The 12,698-nt window shown below is 43.9% G+C and overlaps 1 protein-coding gene across 3 annotated transcripts in view; it reads right to left on the reverse strand.

The window, feature by feature from the left end:
- Positions 1–12,698, reverse strand: part of CD86 (CD86 molecule) — a 63,022-nt gene that overhangs the window by 11,723 nt on the left and 38,601 nt on the right. For 2 of the 3 annotated variants that reach the window (XM_067738721.1, XM_067738720.1), the window contains exons 3-5: positions 6,684–7,019; positions 4,785–5,093; positions 1,692–1,844 (exon numbers count right to left, since the gene is read on the reverse strand). In XM_067738721.1, the coding sequence (XP_067594822.1) occupies positions 1,692–1,844; positions 4,785–5,093; positions 6,684–7,019 (798 nt within the window). The remainder of the gene's footprint in view (positions 1–1,691; positions 1,845–4,784; positions 5,094–6,683; positions 7,020–12,698) is intronic. The other variant, XM_067738722.1, reaches the window with a different exon arrangement.

Here is a 12,698-nt window from a genome sequence, read left to right on the forward strand (position 1 = left end):
GCAACAGACACCCTTACAACTCTCTCATGTGTACAGACACATCCTCTTTAACTCCCTTTATCTAGTCTCCTGAATTTTTCTGATTGCTTTTTAGGGGAAGAAACATTTTACTTGGCTTTTCTCCATCCCTTTTCTTTGTTTCGTTTGTAAGCTAATCATTCCAATGCAAAACCAAATTTAGGAGACAGCTTATTTCCAAGCAGAAGGTTGCTTCTGCACATTTAGCTAATTCTAAATGGCAATGAGATTGACAGAAAGAGAAGTTCAAAACGCTCACTTTGAAAAGTCAAAGCCTGGACAAGCATGATATATCTGTACATCTGACCCTGCACTGTGAATTTTACACTTTTGTATCATAGAAATCTCTCAGTATACCCTGTACTTTGGCAGTTTGAACGGCTCTGCTATATGCTTTGTGTTAATGTATTGAAACTGGATTAGCACTCCTAAATTTCTTGTTTTTGGAATACAGCTGGATGAAATGAATGACTGCTAATGTCATCCGTCTATTTTCTAGATGGATCTTAAAATCAGTACTCTGAAATCTTAAGATGCTGACCAGAAGCCTTACTCATCTTGTGCTTTTTACCATAAGCGAGTAAGAAGGTTTTACCTTAATTATTAGCACCAACCAAACTTTTACTGGAGGCAGTTACTGAGATAAAGTCCAAGCTTATCTTACAACTTCATCCAAACCAGCCCAAACCACAAACAGGCATGGGATTCTTATAAAGTCAGGGACCACTTTGCCCCCCATTAAACACAGGGCATTTTTACAACAGAAGTCAGCGGGGAGGCAGCTCAATGCAGTGCTGTTTAAAATAGCAAAACTATGGGAACAACCCAACTGTCCCACAATATGGACTTGGTTAAATAAATTAAGGTGTATCCACATAACGGAGTATCTTGCAGCCATTTTAAATGATGCTGTAGGATAATACTTAGTGACACTGAAAATATTCTTCCAACATTTAGTATAAAAAAGTTAGAAAACAGTACCTGTTATATTATTCAAATTGTGAAAAACAGTCCTCATAATACTGTCCCACTTATGGAAAAATAACGGGTTAATACATAGAAAAATCTGGAAGTTATACACTAAAAAGTCAGCATAATCATTTTTTCTTACTAGTAGAACTGTAGGTGATTTTTATTTTCAGTATATTTGGTAATGGATATGTACTACTTGGTAATCCATATGAGTTAATATTATTTTTTAAAGTCAGTGGGGAATAGTTCATCTAACTTACTTCTCGGTAAACCGAGACTCTTAGAGATGAGAAGGCAAATCTTATGGTCACCTAATCCTCCCCTTCTCCCACCAAACATTCCTGCTTGAACATCATCAGGTCCATAATCGTGAACATTTAGAAGTGTTTTCACCATTTTACTTCATTGAATTCTCACAGTAACCTCATGAAATAAAGTAGGTAAGGCAAGGAATCATCAGCTTTGTTTGGAAACCAGAAGTACATTTGTAAACCTTAGGTTAGAAGTGTTGCCTTTCCTGGAAATCCAGGCAACCTTATCAGCTGCTGAGTCCATATGGGCTTGAAACCCTGAGGGAACCTTTTCCTCCAAACACCTGCTGACTTTTTGCCAGCCTGGGCTCAGCCAACGAGCTCCAGAAGGCAGCTGATTGGGAAGTTAGCTGCAAAGTGGCAATCTGCAGAGGACACGCACTGACTCACCACATTCTTTAGAGGGGCCAGCCTGCGGCTTCTTCCTTTTCTTTAGTGTTAGAAAGAACACCATCCCACACACAACGACCAATGTTACAAGTAGAGCTGCAATCCAGAGGATGTGGTCTGGGACAGGGGGGCTTGGCACAGGTGGCTTTGCATCTAAAAATGAACCCAAGTTTTCAATCAGCCAGGAAGGTTGATTATAAAAGCTTTATAATTGCTGCTCTTCTCTTTATTTGCATGCCAGAATCTCCTCAGGGCTCTCCTGCCAGAGCAGCCTGAAATCCACGTGATTTGGGCCATAGAAAATCCCAGTCTCAGGGCCTCGGCAGCTGACTGAGAACCAAGCCAGCGACTCTGACCAAGTGCCTGGACTGAGCTGCCTTGCCTTCCCTTCCCACAGACTGAGACGACAATGACCATGATCTAGAAGAGGGTCACCTTGGCCCTTGGTTCTGGAATCTGGGTAATGTACCTGTACTGAGGCTCTGAAGGTACAGTCATCTGGGCAGCATCCGGCTTCCTCAGCCCCCTATGTGGTCAGGCCCCAAGTTTTTTGGTTTTTTGTTTTGTTGTTTTTTGTTTTTTTTTTGCGGTACAGGGGCCTCTCACTGTTGTGGCCTCTCCCTGTTGTGGCCTCTCCCGTTGCGGAGCACAGCCTCCGGACGCGCAGGCTCAGCGGCCATGGCTCACGGGCCCAGCCGCTCCGTGGCATGTGGGATCTTCCTGGACCGGGGCACGAACCCGTGTCCCCTGCATCGGCAGGCGGACTCTCAGCCACTGCGCCACCAGGGAAGCCCTGGGCCCCAAGTTTTGACGTTTCTCTTATAGTAATTCCTCCATCCACTATCATCTCTAAATCAGGCTCCAGACACCTGTCACCCGGACAAACATAGCAGCCTCTTTACAGGCACCCATCTCCAGCTTTGTTTGTTCTTTCCCCTGATGTCTGGGTGGACTTCCTCAAGCATGGCGTTCAGCCTCTCTCTCCTACTTTTGATATGTCTTCATGCCCTGAGGATCAGGGTCAGAATCAGCTCCTGGGAAGTCAGGACTTACTTCCTTGCACAAGGACTCCTAAACTTACGGGAAGTTAAAAAACAGGCTTTGGGTAGAAAAATTAGGACTGAGTGGCCCATGTTATAGACATTTATGGGAAGAGGTCTGGTAGTTAATCTCAAATTACAGGAGAATAGGACCAGCTGACCTTCCATTAGCTTAGGGGCATTTTGTGGACCGATGCCCTGTTTCTGGGACCTTAAGAAAAGGAATTGTTGGTACTGCAGGCCACATTCAACACTTTTTGAGTCTATCCCAGTTTAATCTCACTTGAACCTGTTTGGCATACCAGTGAAGGAGGGTAATACTTGTTAACATGGAGGCTGCTACCTTTTGATACCCCAAAAGATTCCTTGACACAGGGCCTAACCTATATCTTATCTAGCCCCATTTTCCTGAGGCAGCTAGAGCTGAAACATTTCTGAACATGGCGGCAGCTAGGAAGGTTTTGGCAGCAGCTGAGAAACGGCAGAAAGGTGAGCCACGGTGAGGCTCTAGTGGTGGCGAGGCTCTGTTCCTGTGGGAGTCATGGCAGAAAGCCCCAGGGTGTGTCATGTGTGGTGATGTTGGCAGTGCCAAGAAGGTGCTAAATTTCAGGACAGCATGGGAGAGGCTTCTATCAGGCCAAGAGAGGCTACAGTGGAAGCAACCAGGACAGACAGGGTGACCTCGCCAGTTACTGAACTGTCAAGAGTCAGAGGTGTCTGATCAGAAGGAAATCAGCACCTGCACAGGGGACTGGCCCACTGGTACAGCTAAGCTGACTGGTGGGGACTGGCCCCAGGGGCTGTCCGTAAGAATGCATCAAGAGGCCAAGTTATGTTTGAACAATGAAACACCAGGAGAGGGGAGGCATTAAAGCCAGAGGATGGAGCAAGGAGCTGGATGGATGCCTTAGGAGGGGGCAAACCAAGGGGCCAGAGTTGGAGGAGGGGCCAAGGCAAACAGAAGGCAGATGGGTGGGGGGAGGGGTCAGGATCAGAGCAAGCAGTGTTGAAGGCAGTGTGGGTACAGAGTGCCTTTATTGCAGGAGAGACTCTTGCAATTACTGCTCCTCAAAAGTGGGGTCTCAAGTATGGATGTATTCTAGGGCAAAGCCAGGAATTTAAAATGGCAGGCTCCTATTAGTGTACACGGCTTAGTTTCAACCCTTTCCCAGTGGGATTGGCCCCCATACTACACTGTCAACATGCCACAAGCATTTCTGCTTCTGCATATTTCCTTGACACATGTGTGCTGATGGCCACCACTGCCTGTGCCCATGGCAGATACTGCTAATAGATTGTGGCCCTCTCACCTCCCAAGCCTGAATGCTGTTTCAGAATTTTTCAGAAGCTACCACAAGTTTGAGTACCTGTCATCTCTTTATCACACTTATTAAGCCCAGTTATTTCTGTTATGGTAATATAAGGTCCCATGTCCTTTAGGAAGCCTTCACTGACCCTCAAGGAACTTGCCTATCTCTGAATGCTTATAAATCTTATTATCAGGCACTCTTGTTTTTAAATTTAGTTGTATATTTCCATGGGATATAATTTAGATTCTAATTCAGTCCTTTTACAATCCAATTTACCATGTGTGTCCATTGTGGAGTTCTGATTCTATTAGAAGGGCAGAGAGCGTGTCTTATACCTTTTGGTTTTCTCCCCTGAAACCAACAATGTTTAGAATGGTTTTGTACTCATAACAAGTGCTATATGTATATATGAATGTGTGTGTGTGTGTGTTTTAATGAGTGGAAGAATTTTAGCCTGGAGAAATCCTGGCATCTTCTAACCTAAGCTTCAGAATCTTCTATCTAAAGGTAGCCCAAAAGACTGGGCCAGTGTCAAGGCTAAGAACGTGCTTCCTCAAGAGCGGCATAGGTTCATAGCCTCTTGGACCTTGTAGCACTCAGATGAAACAAGAGCCCTCTGTCTGGGTCTTTCCTAACAGTATGAAAATGGCCCAGTTGGAGGTTTCCTGGCAAGCAGGGGACACTGGATGATCTGCTTTACCCATCTGTGTATAATACCTGATAAAAGAAACTGTCAGGCTTACCTATATTGCAAGGTGGTGAGAAAAGCAGTGTCTTCGTTGGCTCAAGTTGCAAGACACAGAAGATGCTCACATTTGTTTCAGGAGGGATGGAAAAAGACATGCTGATAGAAATGTTGTACAGTTCTGTGATATTATTTTGAGATTTCTTCATGACAGTGTCATACTCAGTAGTAGAATTCTTAGTTTTTACCAATATATACATCCTCTGAGGTTCTGGGTAACCTTGTGTAGATGAGCAGGTCAAATTTATGATGTTAGAATTTTCTGTTTGATTAGGAATTAGATTTATTTCTGGTTGACTGAAGTTAGCTGAATGCAGAATAGAGATACAAAAAAAAAACAAATCAGTTTAAATTTAGATGTATCTAGAAGGGAACAACAAATAACTAGGTATCCTGGGAACTCACTGGGGGCACACCTGGCAGGCCTCAGGGTGTCTAAATTGTGGGCCTCAGCCCACGGTGAGAGCCACATAATGATCCCACATTTATTTTTCAGGAATGGAGTTGGGGCCACCATGCTTACTTCCCGCTGACCCCAATCAAGGATGTGCTCTCTGAGCAACAGGAGGGGCTCTCTGAGCAACAGGAGGGCTAGCTCCTTCTGCCAGCCAAATCCCTTGCTCTTCTTCTGTAGTCAGTAGGTACTGTGCAGGTTCTACATACTAATTTATAATTTAGTATATTGTTTCTAAAACTTCAGTGATTCGCATGATATTGTTACAAGTTTTGCTATATCCAACTACTCCTTAAGCGCTCTGCTTGTACGTGATGTGGCCGGTGGAAGGTAGATTGCCATGGTGTTACCTACTTTAAACCTCATTAACAATAATTAATCTGGACCTAGTAATCCCACACCTGGGTATCTACTCTAGAGAAATGAAAACTTACGTTTACACAAAAAATTTGTGCATGATTTTTTACAGCAAATCTATTCATAATAGCCCCAAACTGAAAACAACCCAATGTCTTTCCATGGGTTGAGTGGATAAACAAAATGCTACTTAGTAATAAGGAACAGATTTTTGATACGTGCAACAACTTGGATGACTCTCAAAGTCATTACGTTAAATAAAAGAAGCTGGTCGTAAAAGGTTACATACTGTGTGACTTCATTTATGTGATATTCACACAAAGATAAGACCATAAGTTGCAAAACAGGGGTTATGGGTATAGAGAGGGTATGACTATAAGGGCATAGCATGGGGAAATTTTTTTAGGGTGCTGAAAATGATTTGTATCCTGTTTATATTGCTGGTTATATAAACCTATACATAAGTTCATATTAATAGAACTGTACGCCAAAATAAAAATAATTTTACTGTATTTTAATTTTAAAAAGTCTGTAGTGACATTTAGGTTTTTCAAGGCCTGGAAAAACAAGGGAGCTGTTTTGTCAGCTTTCGGGTTGTGTGCCTTGGGTTATTTCCCTCCTGTCTACTGGGCTTATGGTTGGGCCGCAAACAAGTCATAAGCAACCTCCAGGAGGCTGAAGGGAAATCCCAAATCAGCCAGCTGTCACCCTTGGTAGGAGCTCCAGGCAAAGATTTAGTGGGTGAGAACTCTTGGACTAAAGGAGAAAATGAATGTAAAAGAGATTTGAGACCTATATGGTTCATATAAACTTAAGGGCCAAATCACCCATGGTTTTCACTTAGCCACATTACCTTGGTTTCCTTAGTTCTATCTGGTCCCCAAAGCAGATTCTTACAGATCATTCAGAAGTAAACTATAAAAAGTACGAAGGACTTTTAGTTCCCTCCTCCCAAGCCCCGCACTCCCTTCAAACGGGCTTCCCAGAATTGGCTGTCCTCTGCCTCTCTCGAGGCGGCCCTCTCCCCCACCTATTGCAGTCTCATCTGAGAAGTCCCCGGATCTGAACGCGCCATTGGCTACATACCCAGCACTGACAGGTCAGAGCTCATCTGGTAGGTGGGAATCAGTCCTTGGGGTCCTTTATGATGGATGAAACATTGATACGAGCCCTTGTCCTTGATCTGAACGTTGTGGAGTCGCAGTGTCCAACTGTCCTGGTCAAAGCTCGTGCGGCCTATATACTTGGGATGAACATTGTGAGGATTCTCTTGGCCTCTGTACAGCTCATAGAGAACCAACTTATTCTGGTCCTGCCAAAATATCACCAGGTCGTCCAGGCTTAGGTTTTGCGAGTTTGGAAAGTGGCATGGCAGGTCTCCAGTCTCATTGAAAAATGCCTGACTTTCCAAGGAAGCAGCACCTAAAAGAAGGAAAGGTGGACAGTGGGGAAAGAGACACAAAAGGGAAGAAAGAAAGAAAGAAAAAAAAAAACCAGAAACTCCATTTCTCTTTATACAATACCCAGATGCTATCTTATCAGTAATGATCTTGAAGAAGTAGATATTAAACTCTGGAACTGTGCATACACATTGGCATGTGCAGAAAGGAAGGGGCTTTTGTCCTCACTCTACTGATAACTAACTGGGTGGCCTTGTGCAAACTGCAACGCCTATGAGGTTCAGTTTCCTTATCTGTTTAATGAAGGGGTTGACTAAATGTTCTAAGGTTCTTTCCAGTACTATGGTTCTGTGAATTTAAATCCGAGAACAGAGAAAATCAGCAAAGTTAGACAACTCATTCACCCATTGGTTACTTCCCTATAATCTGAATATTGATCCTCTTCACTGTAGCTGTTACAGGCTCCATTACTTCTTCACCATGACCAAAAGCTCCCTATCTCCCCTTCCTATCCCCTTATTCCTTGGCCTGCTGTGGTGAAAAGAGTTCCGATATCCCTCCTTTCATTATGCCTCGGTAGCTGGGGATCACAGTGACTAATATCTTTGAAATTCAAATAGTTCCCTTTATAGACTTTCCCTCATGACTGCTGCTCCCATGGCCAGCTCTCCCAAGGGTAAAAACAGTTTGGAAATGACACAAATGGTCAACCAAGGCCTCTATTCTGTGACCTCTCTAAGCTCTTTCGGAGATCAGAAAGAGAACTGGGCAGATTTGATGGTTGTTTTGGGATTGTGGTGGTCGAAGACCATTTAAGGTACATGAATGAAATGCTGGAAATGAATCATAAATGGGAAGGTGAGGATGTACTTTTGGAGTACTGGGGAATCCCCAGGTACCACAGACTTGCTCTGCCCAGGACGCATTGCTTTTGGAAATGTTTTCAACCCCTGGAGAATGTGCTGGGAGAGTTCAGAGAAATGCTTTCATCCCTGAGGGCATATTGGGGTTTGTGGAGGGATTTGGGTCTCCTCACTCCTTAAATGTGATTGCTTGTAGGGTTTCTGTAGGACCTATTCTGGATCACAGAATTACTTGAGACCCGGCCAAGAAATTAAGTAGTGGTGAGTGAGAAGTGCAGGGTTAGGGGAGAAATGCTGTTTCTTAGTTAATATGAAGTTAGACGCCACCTTGGGGAGGGAGTTAGGATGGGTTCTAAGTAAAGCTTCATCATTCCAGACTTCAGTAAAGGGATGTTGACATTAAGGAGGAAAGGAGAAGCAGGTTGGTGAGGGAGATGAGAGGAGTTATCTGAGGCGTTCTTTGAGGGGTGGCAGGAGAAATTAAATTGATCTGATCAATAGGGTTCTCTTCTAAGAGGGAGTAGAAGAGAAATAACAGTGACATGCACTTGGTGAAATTGAACTGTGTGCAGAGTGGCCCAGTGAGAACCATAATCAAGGGGGTGGGTGCCTGGGGTGGTCTTGAACTCTATGGGAAGGGACTCCAGGCATCAGTGAGAGTCAGCACAAGTTTGAATCACTACCTATTGCATTACACTCACTAGAAGCCTGTGAAGCTCTTGAAAGCAGAAAGTACAGTCTGTACAAGATGCATTCCCGTATTGGAGGGAGGCGGGAAAATCTACCTGGGTACCTGGAACAGTGAAAGGGGGACCTAAAGAAGTCTTACTGTGTTCAGTAACTACTTATCAGGCACTCCTGGGGTGCTGCTACTCCTCTGCTAAACTCTGAATGATAATGTAAGGGTGTCACCTACTGTAAAAGCTTCTAGCAACTATCTCTGGGGAAACTCATGCTGGTTTTATCACTAACTTGCCATATGATATAGAGCAGATGGCCTGGTGGGGAAACCAAACACATAGTTGAAAATTCTGCCAGTTAACAGTCACCATTATGTTATTATTCAGCAGTGCCTCTGGCCTGGAAATGACTTTGCCTTTGGCTTCTTCTGTCTTCCTGACTTAGGGTTGCTTCTCTACAGAGCCTCACAGAGCCTCTTCTCCTGCCCACCCACTCTCTCCACTCACAGAGGGGTCCAAGACCCAGGCTCCCTCTCCCAAAGATTATATGGAATTTTTCTTCCACCCATGTAACTGCTCCCCTCTCACCTGCCAACCGAAAGTGTGGTCTGTGCTCTAAAGGCATCGGCATCCCCAAGGGGATGCAGAATCCCTGGCCCCACTCCAGACCTTCTGAGTCAGAATCTGCATTTTTAACAGACCTCCAGTTTGAGAAGCTGCAATAGAGTATTTCTATCTCTGCCTCCAGAGTGGAATAGAGAGATGACGGAACAAGAAAAATTTGTTTCCATCCATCCTTCCCCAAACCCTCTCTCTTCACCCTGGGGTGGAAATCACGCTGAAGTCCATTCTGAGTGGAACTGAAAGTATTTCACAACTTACTCCATAGTTCCTCGCCAACCACTGGCTTCCATGACATCACTTAGAGCTACGTATGCTAATTGCCTCTCTGATGATATGGGAAAACTTAGCTCAAAGTCCGTTTTTTCTAAGTGGCTTCAGGCCTCCCCTGTTATGACCCTAAACCTTAGGCCACCCAGCTACGGGACTTGCTGGGCTCCCCTGGAGGGTAAACATTGAGATTCTCTCTCTTTCCTAGCACTTGAGTCATAGAAATGGTCTGGGTCTAGTTAAAACTGGTTGCTATGATGATGTTAGGAGCTAGGCACTCAAGAATCCATCTAGACACCTCCCTAATCAGCTGAAGACATTTCTTTCAAAGGATACTTGAGGACGTCATCAGCAAGAAACTGTTTGGCTGTCAGACAAAAACTACAGTCTTCTAACTTTGTGAGGTCTCTGACCCCACCTGGGACTTCAGTCTTCCCCAGCTACTACCCCGCATGCATGTCTTATGTATTCTAGGGTCATATCTGCCTCATATTACTATGCTTATCTGTACTCATGAATTTCCCTTCTTTTACTAAACTTCCTCCAGAGCTTTACTAGGCCCTATGGAAGCCTCATTCCATTGTAATAAACTCCTCTATGTCTTCAACCTCTTCATCAAATGTTTCCCCCAGGGTTGTGCTTTCATTGAAATCTGGCCCAACCCAAAGAACGTCGCATGCCTCCAGCCGCTGCTTGTTTTATCACACATCAGAGGGACCTTGAGCAGCACTCTTCCCCTTTTGAGGTGTTCTCCTCCCTCACTGCTGTTAGCTACTAATCATTTGTCACTACTTCCTTGCTCACTGAAGATTTTTGGCATTAGATGCAAGGTCTTTCTTTCCAATCAGTTATTCCCATCAAATTGGGTGACTTTGGCATGGATGAGTTTACCAACACCCTTGCCTCAAAGTTCTTTGATCTTTCCCACTTCAAAGATCTTCATCCACAGGCTATTTCAGCAGCCCCTTTCCCATGACATAATCTTAAACCTTATCACCAAGAACACCTCTGCCCCTAGAATCTTAAACCTCAATGTACCAATCTCTGTCCACAAGATATTTTCCACCAAGATTTGCTCTTGATTCTACCTACATCTGTTCTTCAACTTTATTAAGACCTCAGCTCTGTCCAGTCTAGACCCTATAATGCAGTGCTTTCCAAAAGCACTCTCTTAATAGGTAGCTAGTATGACTGAGAAACTGAATTTCCATCTTATTTAATTTTAACTAATTTAAATTTAAATAGCCACATGTGGCTGGTGGCGGTCATATTGTTTGCACAGTGATAGAATATTTTTTCAATCATTCTCTTGCAAGCAACTTCAATAAACTTGCCCCTTTGTGCAGATTTCATCCCAAGAGCAATCTACTTTTGATCTGCATATCTGTTCCTTATGACTGAATGTTTGAGCACTCCTGGAGGAAATTATGCAGTTGATCAGGCTGGTGACATTACAAATTGGTAGTCTGTAGTTCCACTTAACTTGGCCTCTGAGCTGCTCGCCCTGCTCACCACCCTCTCCCTTCCTCACAGCACTTACTTCAGCAGTACCCTCTGCTACTGCTTTTAGTTTCTCTTTCTCCTATTTTTTTAAACATGTTTATTGGAGTATAATTGCTTTACAATGGTGTATTAGTTTCTGCTGTATAACAGAGTGAATCAGTTATGCATATGCATCCATCCCCATATCTCTTCCCTCTTGCATCTTCCTCCCATCCTCCCTATCCCACCCCTCTAGGTTGTCACAAAGCACAGAGCTGATCTCCCAGTTCTGAGCTGATCTCCCTGTTCTATGCTGATCTCCCTGTGCTATGTGGCTGCTTCCCACTAGCTATCTGTTTTACATTTGGTAGTGTATATATGTCCATGCCACTCTCTCACTTTGTCCCAGTTTACCCTTCCCCCTCCCCGTGTCCTCAAGTCCATTCTCTAGTAGGTCTGTGTCTTCATTCCCATCCTGCCCCTAGGTTCTTCATGACCTTTTTGTTTTGGATTGCATATATATGTGTTAGCATACGGTATTTGTGTTTCTCTTTCTGACTTACTTCACTCTGTATGACAGACTCTAGTCAACTCTCTGAAAGAGTAAGTGGAGATTGCTGCCTCCACCCCCAGCCTCTGTCCCCACCTCTGTGCTGAAACTTCCCTGGCAGATGTTGCCGGTGGCTTCCCCCCACTGCCAAACGCAGAACACTTTTCAGACCTCATCATCTCTGACCACGCTGTTGAACGCCACATTGTTGGCCATCTCTCCTTCTGAAACTCTATTCTTTCCCAACCTCTGACATCCTGGTCAGTTTTCTCTCATCACTCCTTAAATGGTGACTAGGGCAGGGATGGTTCTCCAGGAGTTTTCATGGCTGATATGGTATTTCTGTTAAGATTAGCTTTGCTTTGATCTCATGCTCACCATGGATCCCACTATAAATATAAATATAATGTATATACAATTATGTATATTTATATATTATAGATATATGTGTATATTTTATAAAATATAGAACTATACTATATGTTATATGAAATACGATCTATTAAAATATATGGAGCATCATATAATGTAAAATGTAAAATGTAAAACACATCATTACATGCCAAAAATTTCAGCTCCTGTTAAGTCCAAGCCATCAGATTACACTACCCACTGCTCCCAGTATCCATCTCCTCCTAGGCACCTGGCTTCTCCATCACTTCCCTTGCCTAGGCAATTTCGGTCTCTTGTGCACAGTGCCTAGCCTCTCAGTTTCTTGTCCTCTTTTCCTCCAGTATCTTGTCGCCCACTCTACCCCAGCCATTTCTTCCCTGGACCAGACCCCACACCCTATTGTTACCACTGCACCCCATAAAAACTCTCAATATCAAGCATCTCACCTTGTGACCACCACCTCTTATCTTTTCATTTCATTCTTTCTTCTACCACCACTCCATCAATTCTCCCACCTCACTGGGATATATTATGCATTGGAATATTTCTCACTGTATCTGCAGATACTACCCTAGGCCAAGACTCCATTACCTCTTGATTAGATAGTTGCAATTGCCTCCTAACTGATCTCCCTACTTCCACCCTTGCCCACAAATCTAATTCCTTAAGCCCAATTGATCCTTTAAAATATGTCTCAGATGGTATAACCCTCCTGTTCGAAAGCCTCTGGTGACTTCCCACCACTCTGAAAATTATATCCAAATCCTTTCCCATCACGCTGAGAACTATACCCCCAATCCTTCCCATGACCTACAAAGTCTTATGTAATCTGGCCCCTGGTA

This window comes from Pseudorca crassidens, chromosome 5, assembly GCF_039906515.1.
Source record: "Pseudorca crassidens isolate mPseCra1 chromosome 5, mPseCra1.hap1, whole genome shotgun sequence".
Classification (NCBI taxonomy): Eukaryota; Metazoa; Chordata; class Mammalia; order Artiodactyla; family Delphinidae; genus Pseudorca; species Pseudorca crassidens.